Source organism: Uloborus diversus, chromosome 8 (genome assembly GCF_026930045.1).
Source record: "Uloborus diversus isolate 005 chromosome 8, Udiv.v.3.1, whole genome shotgun sequence".
In the NCBI taxonomy this organism is placed as follows: domain Eukaryota; kingdom Metazoa; phylum Arthropoda; class Arachnida; order Araneae; family Uloboridae; genus Uloborus; species Uloborus diversus.
In genome coordinates this window covers 145,821,608-145,840,664 of record NC_072738.1, presented here as the reverse complement: position 1 = coordinate 145,840,664, position 19,057 = coordinate 145,821,608, and the positions used below count along the sequence as shown (strand labels likewise).

Genomic DNA, 19,057 nt, shown 5'->3' with positions numbered 1-19,057 from the left:
CAATGAACATCACATTATAAATGTTTGCATGTACTGGAACACTTCAGACAAAATCCTTTATTGCGTAAAATCTTGGTTTTTTAACCGACATCAAAAAAGGAGGTTATGATTTCGTATTGCGGCTTTTTATGTGTGTTTTCGAATTATTGGACTGATTTGAGAAAAAATTTTGTTTGGAAGGGTATACTTCCCAGATGGTCCCATTGTAATTTGGTCTGGATCTGATAAGGGGTCTCGGAGAAATCCAAGAAACTTTAAATTTCATACGTCACCATCACGTGGTGTTGCTGTGATCGGTGAATTTTCACACCTAAGGTTTTGGCTCTCTTGAACGATATTTAATTCTCGCGGCACATGGATGATTAATTTTTTCAACGCTGCGCAGCATGGTAATTTTTTATTATAGGTGTTACTAATGTATTTATTACTGCGTAGCAAAGCAGTAATTTAAATATATTTTGCTACTTTAATAGTTGAATCAATTACCTAAATATTTTATTTACTAATAAATAACTTTATTTAGGCCCTAAAATATAAAGTTCTTTATATAATATACCAATTTTTAAATATATTTAGTGTTCAATTGAGGGGGAATTGAATACAGAACACCCCTCCCCCAAGATTTAATTTATATTCTAATAGTATAAGTTATAACTGTGTATGATTTCTGAAGTTTGACCAATATTCTAGATTTACTATTTCACGATGCCGCCAGTTCAATTTGAAATTAGGGTTATATTAATTAGCAGGCTTCAAATAAAGGAGGAGGTTCTGAACTCGTCGGATTTGTTTTTCCTTTGTACAATGTTCCATAAATACTCGAAGACACTTGTACCCAGGGGCGTATACAGGGAGGGGGGAGGGACACCTGTTGGCCCCGGGCCGAGCCTGGAGGGGGCCCAATATTTTTGTAACTAACGGTGAAATATAGGGGTAAACAATATGGAGAGGGGCCCGGAAAAGTCATTTGTGATGGGCTCCAAAATTTCTCTGCACGCCCGTGCCGATAAGGAAAAGTCTTTTTTTTGTTTAAAACAGTATAGTTCCTAATGTTAATCAAGTTCAGGTTTGATGAAATTGAAGGAACTCTTCAAATATCATACTCATATTTAAATCGATTTGTACTTTATTAACTTTGTATATCGTCTCACTTAGTGAACCGGTTTTTATGCTTTTTTTTTTGTTTAGTGGTGGTTTTGTTTAGGGGTGGTCTAACTTAGGTTCCAAATCTTTGATTTACCCTAATTGTTTTTTAGGGAAAAGTTAAGGGTAAAACAATAAATTTCATGCAATTTCCCTCACAAACGATTAAATATAAATCCCATTGATAAACAAAGGCCATAAAACAAAGATTTATACTTTCTATACCTATAGTTAAAGTCTAAAAATACATATTATTAAGAGTAATGGTCATGAAAATTTTGAATTAAGGATTCTCTGAAGCAAACATAAAATTCATTCTAGTGGAATTTTTAATCTTCATCAATAGTGGGGCCATGTGAAGAAACATGCGATTTTTATCACGAGTTGCATGACACTAATTGCGAAACATAAATTACAATTTACAATGTTACAATTCTAAAATTTACAATTTTACAAATTTAAACTTAAAGCGATTTATTTTTATTTTTATTTATTTTTTTTTTTTTGTGTCTCGTGCATTTGCTTTTGGAAAGCAAACTTTGATAAAGTTAAACAAATGAAGAAGACAATTTTTTTGTACGTTACGCATTTGAAAAAGGCTTTCTTCACAGTCGTCGGAAGTCTCCGAGACGCTCGTCGTGTTATTTACACCACTAAAAAGCAAAAAATAACTTATTTTTAAATAAAAAGTAAAATCGCCTTCAAAAAATACCCAGGAACTAAAAAGCAAAAAATAACCGATTGCATTTGCATTCTATTTCCTACCTAAACATAGAAATGAAATTTATTTTGCAATTCCAGTACAAAAATCAACTAAACACCGAATTATAAAATAAACACCGATTTAAATTACTATACATGAATTATTTCAAATACCTAACAAATTATATACGATCTCTTAATTTTTAATAACCTTTTGAAGTCGGGCCCTCCTATAAACTACTACCTAACGTAACTGAGTAGGTTTAGTTTTAAAGACTAATTTCGCGTATACTTAACACTCCGTCGGGCGCAACGGATCTATTAGGCACACATCGAATTCTTTAGTTAGCCACGCGCCCTCAATAGCTTATGGAAAAATGTATATTCATTTTCTCAAATAAACTTGTTACATTCGAAAATCATGAAATTTTTTTATTTCTTTTCTTTGGTGTTTGTAGTTGACATTTTTTTCGTAAGAAAATGTGAACATGCGTAGAAAAGATCAGTAGATCAAAGTGTGCTTCCCAGGCTCAATGCGCCCGATCATGTTGTACAACATATTGCGCCCGACGGAGTGTTAAATTAGTGTTTAATTCAGGATTCGGTGGGTTGTCAGTTACGTTATGTAGTTGTTTATAGGAGGCCCCGACTTCAAAAGGTTATTAAAAATTAAGAGATCGTATATAATTAGTTAGGTATTTAAAATAATTCATTGTATAGTAATTTAAATCGGTGTTTATTTTATAATTCGGTGTTTAGTTTAGTTAATTTTTGTACTGGAATTGTAAAACAAATTTCATTTCTATGTTTGGGTAGGAAATAGAATGTAAGTGTAATCAGTTATTTTTTGCTTTTTAGTTCCTGGGTATTTTTTGAAGGCGGTTTTTTTATTTAAAAGTAATTTATTTTCAATTGCTGTTCGTTCTTCATTTTTTTTGAATTGTGTCACTTTCTTTGCCGGGGTGCGACATTATGACAACATTAAAATTCCATAGCAAAAGAATTACAGGCAGGTGTCTCGATATTACAAAGAAACATTTTGTCAATTCAAAAAATGAGCTAATAGTCGCAATCGCAAAGACATTTTGGGAAAATGTTTGGTTTCTGTCGTATCTCAAGAAATGCTTCTTTTATTGCACATAAAATATTTAAATTTCAATCACTCAATAAAACAAAAATAAAGTAACTATAAATCTGTGCAAGCAATTGAAAAAAAGAAAAAACTTTTTCGTTTACAGTTTTTGCTATCGCATACCATATGGCTGATGGCGTTTTCAATTTTGTTCAAACAGTTTAATGCGAACTATCTAAAGTTACAAATAAGTATGAATATTGATTTATAGATGGAATGTTTTAAAAAATACTTACCAGGAGGACACGGCCCACAAAGAAAGCTTCCTGGGATATTGAGACAGACAACCAAAGGATTAACTGAACACCTGATCTCGGCCTCTTGGCATTCGTCAATATCTTTCGTGCACATACCAGTTCTTGCAGAATTGGTCCAGCCAGCGTCACAAATGCAACGATACTTCGACTAAAAAATAAGAATTATTTCACTAAAAATTTCAGCTGAAGCACATAAACTGAAGAAGTAGTAAGTGTTTGAAAGAACCTAATGTTTCTATCTGTAACTTGCTTTCTGGTCTTACTTCAAAAATTGCTGGAACACTAATTGAGAGCAATTATGACTTTATGAGCCTCCTTCTGAGGTTCCAACGTAGTTTTGATAGCATTTGCCTATTTTTCTCGAGTCCGTATCAGCTTTTTGTGAACAATCTAACCGACCAACAGATTTTCATGCCATCTGTTTATTTTTCTCAGGTAGTTCATTCACCAGTCATTTATAAGTTGAACTGTACTGACGTGGACAGTTAAACGGCAGTATCTGCAGAAATGAGTTTACGAGATATTTGAAGAAACGTGTTTTTGGTTCTACACTAATAGGGAAATGTTGGAATTGGACTTTTTATCGCGATGTTTTAGCAGCGGAAACCAAATAAGCAAGCTTGTACAATAAACCTAACGTACAATAGATAGCAAAAATGCAAAAAAATAATAATTTGAATTTCGACATTTGGAATTCAAACTATGTTTTTCGCAATCACGAGTGTGGGTATGTATGTAGGCGTGTTTGTGTCTGTGTGAGCAGGCATGAGTGTGTGTATGTATGTATGTGTGTATATGTAGGTATATATGTATGCGTGTGTATGTGTGTAGGTGTATATGTATGCGCGTGTATGTATGTGTGTATATATGTATGTGACAGTGTGTAGGCATTCATGTGTGTAGGCATGCGTGTGTGTATGTATGCGTGTGTTTGTAGGATATGGACTCAACCTAGAGACGGTTTTTGCTAGAGGATCAGCATCGGGAGGAGCCGGCCGACAGGGGGGGGGGGGGTGCTGCAGACGGAGGCGGGGGGAAATAAAATCATAAGACATCAAAACCGTCAAGTGAGAACAATAAGCAATTCGTGATTGCACAAAAAAAAATGCAGTGCCCTTTATTTGCTCAAGGCTGTATAACATTTTTTTCCCCTTAATTTCAACATTTTCTCAGAAATAGTTGCATCTTTTTCAATATAGGTCCAAAGTTTGCTTTACGTAATAGCTCAGTATTTAATTCCCTAAAAAGTTAAACAATTTGGAATATTTAAGAACGAGATTTTTATGTTTTAATGTCTGAAACCATCTACGTTCTGTAACAGTTCCAAGATTTGTTATGGCACATTATTTAAAATTAACTAGCACATGATCTGTTTTTGCACAGTGCAAAATATTTAATTTTAAAAATTAATCCTTTTTTAAACAGTCATTTTGCTTTTTTCTTTGCTAGTAATATTCATTCTCGTGGGACATTAGATTTAAATGCGAAATTTGAGAGCAAAGTTACATGAAAGCAGGCTGGACTCATGGTTTTCAAAACACACGATTTGAGCATTTAAGCTGCATTAATTCGTTGTAGGTTATTATTTTTATTCCGATCAAAATATGCAAACTGTATTTTCAAGTGTGACTACCATGCTAAATTCCTCATTTTCTTTTTTTGTGTGATAGAAAATTTCGCCATAATTGCGGCAACATTTTTGCTATATTGGAGTGTTTCTTCCTAGTACAGTGGCTCTTGAATGTGAACTTTTTGGAGAGTCGCTGATAGTTTTCATTACCAATCAGACCAATTATGGTTTTATAGAATATACATTTTCTAATTAAATAAACGTAACATTTGAAGGAAGCCGTGGAATTTTACTTTTTGGAATTAGCTTTTGACTTGAAGAGCACAAATTAACATTTAAAATTCACCCATCTTTGGACTTGAAATTTTTTGAGTTCTGACATTGTTCCGAGGATTGTTCTGGAATGTTTTGAGGAATTGTTCTGAGAACTACCATGCTATAAAGAAATTTTCTTTTATGATTTCAGTGCAACAGCACATCTGTGGTTCAAAATCCTAAAATGAGTTCATATTGTATGTTCTTGGAAATTTGGATCAAAAATCACCCGAGGAAAAAATTCATTCAAAGACGGTAAATCACATAGTCACCGATCTTAGCACTTTCAGAACGGCGCTCTAACCAACTAATCTATTCGGCTTTATTTGTGGGGATCTATACGTTTAACCAATGCTTAATTTAAAAAAAAAAAAAAAAACAGAATAAATCTATTTTTTCAAAAAAGCACCACAATGTAAGTTACCTATTTATTTTTCTCCAAAAGCGGCGAAAAATATCTTTACAATGATATCTTTCATACCAAGTTTGGTGAATTGAATGGGTCGCTAGAAGAAAGGCATATGTTACAATTTTTATCGTTATTCATTTTATTTTTTTTTTATTTTTATTTTATTTATTTATTTATTTTTGTGAAAATAGGACAAAAAAATAAATTTTTCACAAAATCACTAAGTGTTTTTATTACTATACAAAAAGATGGAAGGGCATTTGTTACACTTGAGCTTCATTCATATTCTTCAGTTAATATTCTTCTTTGGTAAGTCCTTCCTGTAAAACTTTTAACATATGCTCTACTTCTAGGGACCCATTCAATTATTAAAAAAGTTATGGCGTACTCACAAAAAAGCTTTTGAGAAATAATTTTATGATATATTTAAATGCACCCTTGCTTTGATCATCGTAAACGGCCTCTAAAAAAGTCACTAAATCAAAAACTCGTCAATGTCAGGAAAAACTCACTTCGCCCGGTTTAACTCTTTTCTCATTAACGCATGTGCCATGTCCACATAGCTCTGTATGTGATCCAGAACTGCAGTCATCATGTGTTTCACTGCAGTGGATGCCATAGAAGTTGGTAGGGCAATCACACCTAGTAAAAATAAGGTATTCATCATCCAAGAAGTTCATGGGAGAAATAAAAGCAATTTTATTGGATGAAATTTTCAAATTCTTACTATTCCTAAATTCTGGTCACAGTACTTGGGTGTCATTAATGTTAGTACAAAGGAAGATAGTTGCATTGATATATAACTGATATCACTTATTTTATTTATTATTTATTTTTAATATAAATGGCTTGATGCAAAAAAAAAGTACTAATTTCAATCTTTTCAAAATGTTTCCATTTTGATTTATTTATTTGTTTGTTTTTTCAGAGCTTAAAACGCCGTTTCACTTTTTCCATTTTTTGTATTTTAATAACTCCTTTAGACATGATAAGTTATGGAAGTTAAAAGCAATTTAGTTAGTTGGTTAAATTGGGGGGTTTTGTCGCAAGAGCCTTAGTAGGCTATATTGCGCCAAAAACAATTTAGAATGCGAGTTGGTGTTTTAAGATTCATTCACACAAGGTAACTTCAACTTTCGAACTGGCTATTCCGATAAGTAGCAGAGTTTGTGCACGCAGTGCCATTGCCTGGTGTAGTTAGAGACTGAGAGATAACTAGCATATTAAGTTAAAATATATTTATTCTTATACTCAAGAATTAACGTAAAATAAAAGTATTTACAGAACATGTTAAACACACAAAATCAACACATAGAATCACCACTCGTGGATACAATCGACTGCTTAAATACCTTAAGCTACGGAAAGTTGCATACGGTTAAACAAATAAAGCAGTTAATACATTACGACAGAATAAAATTAAAATTCCAACAAACGGCCCGATCTGTCGTAAATGTAGGATTTTTTTTTCATAGAAAAACCATCAACAATCTTACTAATAGCAAGTTGAAACTTAGCAAACAAAAAAGGTTTTGTCAAAAAGTCCGCTCTATTACTTTCTGAGTTCACAAACTTCAAATCAAAAACATTTTCATTTATCGGTTGTCTAATAAATTGACACCTTATATCAATATGTTTAGTTTTAAAATTTTCCCGGCTAATTTTCGAAAAATAAATTGCAGATTCATTATCACAATATTGAATAGGTTTAATTACTTCACATAAATTTAGTTCATTTAAAACTCTGGAACACCAAGTTAACTCTTTTACACTTTCAGTTAAAGACAAATTCCGACTCCATTGAACTGAGTGTTACGCATTTTTGCTTTGATGATTTCCATGCAAACGGAACGTTACAAAAATAAATTATAAAGCCACTACTTGAATGTCTTTTATTCAGATGACACCCCCAGTTAGCATCTGAATATGCACATAAACTCAATGATTCTACATTCGAAAAATTTATCTTGTAACTTTTGGTAGCGAAAACAATTTAAAATGTCTACTACTAGTAACCAAAGTTGATATGTATATCCGTTACAAAATTGCGACATTACATTTACAGAAAAACTTATGTCTGGATTTGATCTGGAAGCCAAAAATGACAAACAACCGATTAAAGTTCGGTACGGAAATTTCCTCATAATTTCAGTTTCTACTATTTCATTTTCGTTAACTTTACTTGGTAAAACATAACCAGTTTTGAATGGTAGTTTAACGTAACTTTTAGGCAAATCTTTAAATTTTAATTCTAGTTTTTCAATGTAGGTTTTTTGATGAATGAATAACATACCATAAATGCTTTCAAAATTAACACCAAGCAAATATTTAGTTAAGCCTATTTCAGTAATTTCTAAATTATTTTTCAACATTCCAGTTACTAATTTCAGTACTTTTTCATCTTTAGCGAATAGAACAAAATCATCTACATAGACAACTAAAACAGCATTATCATTCATTTTATACAAACAGTTACACCATTTTAACTTGTGAAAACCAATATTTTGCAACATACTGTCCAGTTCAGAATTCCATTCTCTCCCACTTTGTTTCAAACCATAAATAGATTTTTCTAATAAGCAAACCTTATTTTCAGCACCACTTACAACAAACCCAGGTGGCTGCTTCATGAAAACGTTTCTTTTAACGTACCATATAAATAGGCAGATTTCACATCTAATTGCACATGATACCATTTTAACATTGATACTAATAAAATGAACATTAGTTTTATGATAGAGAAATTGATAACTGGCGAAAAATAATCATGAAAATGAATTCCATATTTCATTTCATACCCTTTTGCACATAGCCTTGCCTTGTATTTCTTGCCATTTTTCTCAGTAATTTTTATATTATAAACCCACCTACAACTTAATATTGTAGCATCTTTTGGAGGATCAACCAACCGCCAAACATTCCTCTTTTGCATCATGTCATATTCTTGCTGCATCGCGGCATTCCATTTCCCCATGTCTGGATTAATTTGTACATCCTCAAACGATTTAATAATTTCAACGTTATAAATTTCATTTTGAAAAATTTCATTTAAATCTAGATCAGAATCGCTAGAAGATTCTTTCAAATTTTCCGCTTTAGGGTGTTTAGTTTTTTGGAACAAAATCAAATTTCTCAGGTTTATAAGCTATTTTATTTTTCCTACAATACTTTCTTACGTCATTTAAAGACCTTAATCTTACGTTTGTAACTGGGGTATAATAATAAAGATCAATTCTTGTACTTTTTGTTCTAGGTTTTTCAACTATTCCATTCTGAAATATTTATAGAACTATATAATAATGTTTAACTATATAATAATGTTTTACGTTCATTAGGTTTTTCGTCTTCATCGTCACTAAAGTTTTTACCCGTAGTTTCATGATTGAGATCAAGTGTCGCGTTTTTAAAATTGCTAGTTTCAATCGGGCATTGATTAAAATCCGAATTCGTGTACTTATAACAATTATTTTTCCCAAATAATGCATTTACACCATTTCTACTTTCATCTATACGCACATGTATAGTTTCTACAACTCTCCTTTCTTTTGGAATATAAATCCTATACCCTTTAGTTTTGTTCGCATATCCAACTAAAATTCCTATCAAAGCTTTAGGTTGAAGTTTATGTCGTTTAACTTTAGGAACGTGAACATATGCTAAAGATCCAAAAATTCTTAAATGTCTTACCGAAGGTTTGAATCCCGTCCATATTTCCTGTGGCGTTAGACCTTCCGTTAAACTGTGCTCAGTTCTATTTTTCGTATGAACATACATTAAAAGAGCTTCCCCCCAAAATTCAGGTTTCAATCCACTGTCCTGTAGCATTGCTCGAACTGCATTCATAGCTACTTTATTGAAATTTTCCGCGACTCCTACTTGTTCCTGGGGTATAAATTGAAGATCTTTCAATTTTTATTTCCAACACGGTCAAAAATTTCTCAAATTGTTTATGCGTAAATTCAAAACCGTTATCTATTCGCACGCACTTTAGTTTTTTACCTGTCTGCCTTTCAGCTTTTACTAAATACTTTTTAAAACATTAAAAAACTTCAGTTTTGTCTTTTATTATATAAACTTCAGTTTTCCTGGAATAATCATCAACGATTGACAAAAAATATTTCCCCCCTGATATAGAGTCAACTGGAGAAGCACCCCATAAATCCATGTACACTCTTTCGAGAACTTGATTAGATTTACGTTTATACTGGTAACCTCTCTTGAACGACATTCTTTCAGATTTTGCTACTACACAAGTTTCACATACCTTATTAACGTTTTTACTGTTAATATTTTCAATTCCTTTTACACAATTATTTTTACTCATATTTACTAATAAAGGTAAATTAGTATGACAGAATCTACGGTGAACAATTTCAGAACTTAAGCAAGTAGAAAAAGCAAAATTTTTACAATTTGTAGCGTAACCTTTAACTACATACAATTTATCTACGCGGGGTACAGTAAACAAATATTTGCCAAATTTATCATACACAACCATTCTATTATTTCCCCATAGAATTTTACATCCTGCAATGTCTACATTAGCCCCACCAATTAAATTTCGCCTCATGTTCGGTGCATAAAGTACATTTTTCAAAATAATATCTATATTACCTTTCGTGTGTTGGATAGTCAAGTCTATATCACCAATTCCGTGGACTTCGGAGGAACTGTCTTTGTCACCAATCAGTACTTTTTGATGAGGAATATCTCGGTAAGTACTAAAGAGTTCTTTGTCATTTACAAAATGTGAAGTCGATGCAGAGTCTATCAGAAATTCTACTATCTTTCTATCAACGGATGAAGTGTTGAAAGCTAATTCAGTCTGTTTTGTAGACTCGCAATATAAAGCTTGTTTTCTCTCGAGATCTCTGGCTTTTTTGAAGCATTTTTCTTCCGAATGATTTAGTTTCCCGCAGTAATTGCAGCTAAATTTCGGCCCCATACGATTAAGTCGTGAAGAATTCCAATTTTTTCGAGGATCCAGGTCGCTTCCACTGCTTGAAGACGATGGCATTCTATTTCCGAAATTCTTCTTTTGCATTGGAGGTTTCTCGTCAGAAGACGAGAATTTCGTCGTGTATGCATCAGCTATAATCTTCCCTTCATCTTTGCGCTTCAAACAAATTCTTCCGTGATAAGTTACTTCGATACATTTTCCAGCGTGAAATCTTTATCTTCTAATCTGTACAGTATTTGAACTAAGTCATCATATTCTTCGGGTAACCGGCGTATAAGTTGGAAACATAGTAACAACTCCGGCATGTCAAAACCAGCATCTCTTATTTGAAGCGTTTTTTTCTTCTACTTTCTTGCAAAATAATCCAACAGTTTCTTCTCGCGGGTTAAATTTCAGTTCGAAGAATTCATCCAGTAATCCAGCTAAACGTGCTCGGGATGTCGGTTCGAAATTTAACTTCAGAATTTCCCAGGCTTCCTTTCCACTTTCAGTTTGTGCGATGAGAATTTGAAATTTCCTTTCTACAGATTGATAAATGGTGGTATTGTGCATTCATGAGGAGAAGACACTTCCGAACGCCTTCCCGAAAGCATAGCTAATTTTAGCGCGGGGGTGATCGCGACCGCTTGCAATTGAGACAACCCTAACTTTGGCGGGCATTTAAATTTGCGAAAATGCCTTTGTGTTCTTTCCTTTCGTTTCTAGCTTCGCGTAATTGTTGTCTACGGGGAATCTTTATTTTTTAAACTGAAAATTTCAGAACTATAAATATTGCATTTCCAAAAAAAGTGAGGTATTTTGTTTTCCGAAAGAAACATTTCTATTAAGGAAAAACTTTCTAAATTTTGAACGATATCCTTTTAAACACTAACGTCCTATATTCGAAATTGCAAGTGCGCTGATGAAAAAAAAAGGGGGAGGGGGACAGGAAAGTTTCATTGCCACACAGACTGTGGCATTGAAGTGCTTAAGGGTTGCGTTCTTTTTGAAGACTTAGTATCTCTCTCTATCTCCCTCTCTCTTTTCTTGAGGGGTGGGAGGTGACTCAGCAGCTCTTAGGGGCTGGGTCTTTGATGCATCTGTATGGATTGTACGAAATTTGAGATCATATAAAGTGGGTATACAGTCAGTAGATCTACAGTAGCAGTTACTTTTAAAAAATGCTGAAAACATTATTTAAACAAAATTTGCCCCCCCCCCCCAAAAAAAAAAAAATAAAAAAAACCTGGTTGAACCAAAGGCGGGGACTGGCATATTGTTCCGGAAAGGATTCACATGTGAGAAATAAAAGTAAATAAGTAAACAATAAAAAATCAATCTGAAATATATTAATGCAATTGACTATTAAAATCAAGATTATTTATCTAAGTATTGCCTGAATGTTAATGTTTAGAAATATATAATAATTTTCGGTGCGTTATAAAAAATGTCTTTGGTTGGAATACTGTTTTAAAATTAAAGGTTCATCGGTAGGGCCGTCTTAAGAGATGACAACTACCCCCAGAGCGAGTATTTGCCAGCGGGGGGGGGGGGGGGCAACTTCGTTTCTGGGGAGGGGCAGAACGAAGACTTCAGTACACAGTAGCTTAACGTCCACACGGATTGTCCATAAAGGATGTTACCCTTCACCTTACCCTCTCCCCTCGTCACATCTCACGCAATGTTCGATGAAAATGTTGTTATAACGAACACTTTTATTTGGACCAAAATGTGTGAAGTCACATTTCTTGTAATCCCCTCCTTCCCCCTTGAGATTAACTGTCAGAAGTTCATGAACCCCGAACCCTCCCTCCCTACCCCTTTCAAGGGTGACATCATTTGTAAACTTGTAAACGGCTCCTTAGGTTTGCTCTAAGTCACCAAAATCGCACTAACAATTGTTTTAAGAGAAAAGACCAGCTCCCCCCCTCCCCCTGGATAGCGCTAGTCACGATTTTTTATGATCATGTATGTTTTGCACAAAAATCGCAAAGTTAGCTCGCCTAAATGGTGCGGGGGGGGGGGGGGCAATATGCGATATGTTGAACAACTGAATAAGTTGACTATAGCAAAGTTTCTTGCTAAAAATTACGCCTTTTACATTCAGAGTCAAGGACGGATCCAGAGACTATTCAAGGAGAGGGCGATTGATTTCACACCCTTACCCTTTTATAAATTCGCAAACCTCTGCCCCCCCCCCCTTCCAAACACCATGAAAGATCGTCACATTTCAGTCATTTTAGGAGGGGGGGACTTCCTTTTCTACAAAATTGCGGAAGGGTGAACCAAACCATATTCCTTACCTTAACGCCATCAAAGGTGTCCAATAATAAAAGTCTAATAAATTTCTCTTTTTTTTTTGGGGGGGGGGGGGAGGGTACTTCAATTTTCGAAACTTTCCTGAGAAGAGCCCTTGAACCATAACCCTATTTAATATCACTAAAATCGTCTAAAATTGAGTTTTTGGAACTTTGAAATACCTCCTGTATAAAGTTCGGATCCCTATCACTAAAGTGTTAAGATATGTGCTACAATTTCATTTTCCAGACAGCAAGAGCTTCGTAAAACTATTGAAGATAGGCTAAAATAATTTCCAACTTCAGTATCAAAAATATGCGGTGAAAGAGTTCTGCATCTCGACTCAAGGAAGGGGCGATCTCCCCTTCCTTGTATCCGTCCTTGTTCAGAGCTGTACTAGAATACGGGCAACAAACTTGTGCCTATTTTATGATTCTTACACGTAACGCTGTTCCGTAAAAGTACTGGAAGAGCTGAATTACTTTTAGAGTAATCGGAAAAAACTTGAAAATATATATATATATATATATATATATATATATATATATATATATGTACTTTTTTTCTTATTTACAAAAATAAATAGGTCAAAACAGCAACATCAAACGTTGTTTCAGGCACTTATTCAACTATTCTGTAGATAATCATATTGGCATGTGAAAAGCTTTAATTTTTGTTTTGTTCCTTTTTTTCATTTCTGAAGAATAAAACCTATATTGAAAAAAAATAGTACTAAAGTATTGAAATGTGTCACACAAAGTGCAGCTTATCTACTGTGGCTTCCAAAATTGTTGGTACGATTTAAATGCGTGCGGTTAAAAATGAAGTGCCTAGGAATTGAAATAGTAGTTCAATACTTTTTCATACTGTCTCTACATGATTACATCAACCCAACATTTTTTTTACAAAATATTGACTGTTTGAAATGGGCCAAAAATGAGATGACAGAGAAATATTTTCAGAAAAATTCGAAATTAAAGTCGTCTGTCGTTTTCTTTGTTTATTATTTTTTCAATGCAGTGATAGTTAAAAAATCGTTTAGTATTAATTTTTGCTTGTTTACTTCACAAATTCTACGTAATTACTTTCAAAATGGCTCGAATTCGCAAAGTAACAACAAACGCATTTCGAAAATGTATTAATTCTTCATTATATTCGAAGTAAAACAGTTCGAAATATTGCAAAAGTAGTTCATTTATTCCATGCTACTGTGTAATACTTAAAAAAAAACACTTTAAAGAAGAAAATTGGATCGAAATTAAGGTGATAAATGGTTGACCAACAAAGTTAACAAAATGCGATTAGAGACTTATAATTAGAAAATGCGTGAAAACCCACGTTTGAGTTCTGTGAAACTTTCAGCGTAATAGAATGAAACATTTTCGTTCCAGTTTCACCCGTAACTGTTCACAGTGTTTGCAGAAAATGTTTAGTTAGTGTGAAAACAGAAAGTTTAGGATTTCCTTTGCAAAATCAATGTTAAATTAACCCGAAACGTATAGATATACACTGCAAATCTTAAAATATTTTTAAGTCGAACAATTGTCTTTGTAGCACACCTTTTTTTCGAGAGAGAAGGTGGGAGATGATTTCTTAGAAAATTATAGAACACTCATCTTCTTCTAGTGCGATAACGATGGCCAACTGGCAACCTTTCTCAGTGTTGGTCTGAAGCCTCATCCCCAAAAGACGCATATGGAATCTTCCGATACCACGTGTTGGGGGCGTGGCCAAGTCTCAACTGCTGAAAAACGGACAATATAAGCCCTTCGTTCACGCCATTCAAAGTGTCGTTTATCTCGTTCAGACGCAGCGTCATCACATTTGACTTCTTCAGCATTTGTAACAAACTCGTAACAATTTCTATCATTCAAAACACACTTTATGTCGAGTTTCCAGGATGCATAATAGGGAAGTATCAACCTATCAAATATTCCAATTTTAACTATTGCACAATGTTGACAGGCTTACAAAACACAAAAATTCACCATGGCCGGATTTTTAAAACCAACGATTGATTTTTTATGAATTTTTTAAAGAGCGATGCGCAAAAAAGAGGTGTGGCCTAAAACGTCAGCAGCTGACGTCATTTCCCTGTTCCGATCAGAGCTCCATTTCCATGCCGTGTTGCGCCTACCAGGAGGTGAATAGCACTGTCTTTTTCAGCCTTTTTAAAGCCTTTAACCAGCATTTTTTCCATCATGGAGCTAGGATTCACGAAAGGTCAATCCAATAACCTTCCTCAAGTAAAGTCATTCATGGTGTTTGACTTTTTTCGAAAGGACGAGAGATTTAATGTCCTAGAAGTACGGGGAGTGAGACAACAAAGTTTCACCATTGTTATTCTTTAAAATTGTACGTACATATCCGTCTATGTTTGCAGTTCATATTATTCGTATTAGTTTCCCTTATCAAGATTGATCATTTCCATTTGTGTGTCGATGGTTTTTTTATCTGAATATATAAATTACAATGTAAGAGCGCTATTCCAGTTCTTACTTGGCGGCTTTTAATGAGGCGCGCATTTTGTAACAACCCTACTGCAAGTGATTCCAGTACTAAGTTTTAGAGCAGTTTTTGCATGAAAATTTTTCGCTTTGTTGGCAATAAAAGCTGATCTGCTTTTTGTTTTGTGGAAAATTGTTTTAAATCCACTAATACATGTTAATTATCCTTGAGTTTTTGTGCAACTTAGCAAAAAAAAGGAAAAATATATTTTTTTGCTCTTTTGATAAAAATAATAAATTTGAAAATGGTGTTCATTTCATAAAATAAGTACCTTTTTGCAGGTGAGAAAGGTCTTGTATATATAGAAACGCTTCTGGTGATAAACTGAAAATGTATTTTTAAATTATCAATTTGTAATAGTTAAAATTTAAAGATAGTTTGAATGTTAAAAAGAAAGTATTAATAGTTTTTGCATTGTTATTAAAATGGAAATAGTAATGCATCTATTACTTTCTATTTAAGTTTATTGTGCAGGGTTTAAATTCCTTTGTTTACTTGCATTTTTTTTAAAAATATCTCATATGCTTATTAAACATTTATTTATGAACAGTTGTGAACATATATTTCAAACTGTATTTCTCACTTGACATAGTTTTTAATTAAAATGAAGTGCAAATTTTCATTTTCAAATTTTAATTAATAAACACACTTGAAAACACTTCTTTCGAAGATCCTGCTGGGACGGAACAATAACATATCGCTTGTGGGGAGTTTTTTTAGATGTAGATACGCATCCAGGAACGAAGCAATACTTGTAATTGATTCTACTAGCCATGACAAAGAAAATCAAATTAAAAACAATCGCAGAATGCATTAAACCCTACAGACAGCAAAGGATTTTCACTTGCCTTTTATGCGCGCTGCTGTTAGAAGGCTCTTGTTTTCCCGCGCCTTTCCCCAAAGATCGCCAAGCACTTCTTAGCCAACCCCGCCGCCTCGCAGCGCGGCAGTGACGTCAGTCAAAGGACTTACAAGCAAATGACGTCACTCGCGCGTGAACTTTAAAAAATTATTTTAAAAAAAAAGTATTAGTCGTATCGTAAAAATTTTTTCGCAGATGATGTTCATGTATGTTACTCTATCAAATAAAAATAAAATTAGAAAATCGAATACTTATACGAAAGTTTTTGCACTTGAGCCATTTAAATTTTTCAAACAGTTCAATAGTTTTCAAATACTACACCAGTTTGCAACTATCGGACCTTTTAACGCATGAAGAAGGCCCATAACCAATATCCCGATAAGTAGCAGAGTTTGTGCACGCAGTGCCATTGCCTGGTGTAGTTAGAGACTGAGAGATAACTAGCATATTAAGTTAAAATATATTTATTCTTGTACTCAAGAATTAACGTTAAATAAAAGTATTTACAGAACATGTTAAACACACAAAATCAACACATAGAATCACCACTCGTGGATACAGTCGACTGCTTAAATACCTTCTTAAGCTACGGAAATTTGCATAACGGTTAAACAAATAAAGCTGTTTATACATTACGACGGAATAAAATTAAAATTCCAACACTGGCGAATCATGATATGTAAATCAGGTAAAAAAGTGAAGGAATCGCCCGGCTCACACTAACGCCCTCTATAATGCTGCGTATTTAGGGCTTTAGCTGCACTGGCACTGGATATATTATACCCCTAATTCACACTTTAAAAAAAATCTATAGTAATACTAAACGAAACAATTGTAGTTATAAAAAAATGATTTCAAATATTCTGGCGCTATCAGATGATATTTTTGTGTAACGGATAGTAAATATTACAAAATTAAAGAAAGTATTTTTTTTTTATGCTGATGTGTGATGAACATCTTAATAACTTTTGCTGGACAAAACTTGTGTCGCTCTGTTAAGGGTTGTCACTCGACACAAGTGACCCCCCCCCCCACCTGACCCCGTAGTGATTTCTACTGCGTTTGATGGATTAAATATAATTTAAAATACATCAAGATTTCAGTATTTATATTTCTCAGAAACTCTTAAATGCATTTTGGGTGTCAACCCCCAAAAGGATATCAACCGGTGCAAATGAACCCCCCACCCCCTCTCGTAGTGATGCTACTCTGTTTGATACATTGAATATCATTTAAAATGTAGAGGAAATTTTCAAACTGAAGCATCTATATTGTTTATAAACTCTTAAATCAAATTTTTATCAGCCTCTTTCCAAAGGTGTCCTCCAGCGCGAGCGACGTCCCCCCCCCCCCTCACACACACCGTGTTGATGCAACTGCGTCTGATAGTTTAAAATATTGGGGGAGATTTTATTAATTGAAGTATTTATATAGTTAAGAAATTTGCAATTCCACTTTGGATGATACCCCCAGACGCGTGAGACCCGGGGCGGGCCCCCTCTCCCTCCCCCCGTAATGACGCTACTGGTATCACTCAGTTTTTCGATATTGAACCACTACAAGCGAGAGAAATGTCATTGGATTATTAGCTAGTAGTGACACACACACATCAAAGATTCTCTCTCTCTTATCACGGCATGGTTTCAAGCCAATCCTTTTCAGATCACACTTTCTTGATTGTTTGGGACTCTCCTAGTAAGATCTTTATGCAAGGCTTTTGTTTGTTATGGATTTTTTTTTTTAGTGTACTGAGTGTTATGGATCTAAACTAGCTTTACTGGCACAGTGGAGGTTTGTAACAAAACCACAAAAACATAAGTATATGCCGGGACAAGTTACTGAATGACCAACTAGGTTGTGGCTTAGTATCCCTGCTGTTTAGGGGTCCCTAAATGTCTGAAATCACTTTTATCTACGGCAAAAATTGTTTTAGCCAATTGCACAAAGTTGTAAAGTTTTTAATATGGGGGGGGGCAACCTATAGCTCCTCCATAACTTAATCGACCCCTGAGCATATTGTCAAAACTGAGTACAGTTACTCACCTGTATCCACCAGGATTATTAACACATGTTGCTCCATTTTGGCATCCGAGGCTCGTACCCGCATACACTGCGCATTCGTTTACGTCTGTTTCACAAGTCACACCCTGCATAAATGGAAAATTTAGTTGCACACGATTTAAATTTGTTACGAACGTCTCACTGGAAGTGTCAATTTATGTATAGATGCATTTACAATGATACGAAAACGCACCTCCCAATTCGATGGACAGTTACAGATGTATCCACCATATGCGTCGACGCAGGTTCCACCATTTCGACAGGGATTGCTACTGCACTCGTTCTCTGTTAGCAGCTGCAATGAATTTATCGTCATGATAAGGTAATTTTTGACAATTTTTATTACAAATATTACGGAGCATTTGTTTATTTATTTGATTGTTATATGCTTAGAGTCTGTAAATACCAAGGCGTCCATATATACGAGGGACTTTCAATATTTAAAGAGACAAACTGGTATGGGGAAAAGACTGTTAGCAGTACATGTTCGATACATTTGAGACCTTAAGTTGGCTTCACTATGATGAGTTCTAATCAGCAGATTGATCAACATTGCTCTGTTATGCCTCAAAATTAAGTTAAACGATATCTAGTCCTCTTGAAAATTTCACATTGGTCATAAGCGTAACTACAGGGTCTGGCACCCATGGCGAACTTAAGAAGTTGCACCTCCCCCCCCCCCCCTCCCCCAAGGTCGCCTCGATGAGAAGTCACTGAAGGTCACCATGACCTCCCAATTTTTTTTTTATGGGGGGGGGGGGGGCATGGACTTATTGAATCGATATATTAGGAGACAGTTTTTTGCAACCTTAATAAATATACTTTTTTTTCTGGAATAGTTTTCAATGATGCCCAATGTTT

General features: G+C 34.3%; 1 protein-coding gene across 1 annotated transcript in view; it reads right to left on the bottom strand.

Moving 5' to 3' along the window:
* The window catches only part of LOC129228663 (cubilin-like), a 240,137-nt gene extending 221,625 nt beyond the window's left edge, over positions 1 to 18,512 (bottom strand). The window contains exons 1-4 of the mRNA XM_054863347.1: positions 18,390 to 18,512; positions 18,179 to 18,282; positions 6,041 to 6,170; positions 3,214 to 3,382 (exon numbers count right to left, since the gene is read on the bottom strand). Of these exons, the coding sequence (XP_054719322.1) occupies positions 3,214 to 3,382; positions 6,041 to 6,170; positions 18,179 to 18,282; positions 18,390 to 18,512 (526 nt within the window). The remainder of the gene's footprint in view (positions 1 to 3,213; positions 3,383 to 6,040; positions 6,171 to 18,178; positions 18,283 to 18,389) is intronic.
* Positions 18,513 to 19,057: the final 545 nt, after the last annotated feature.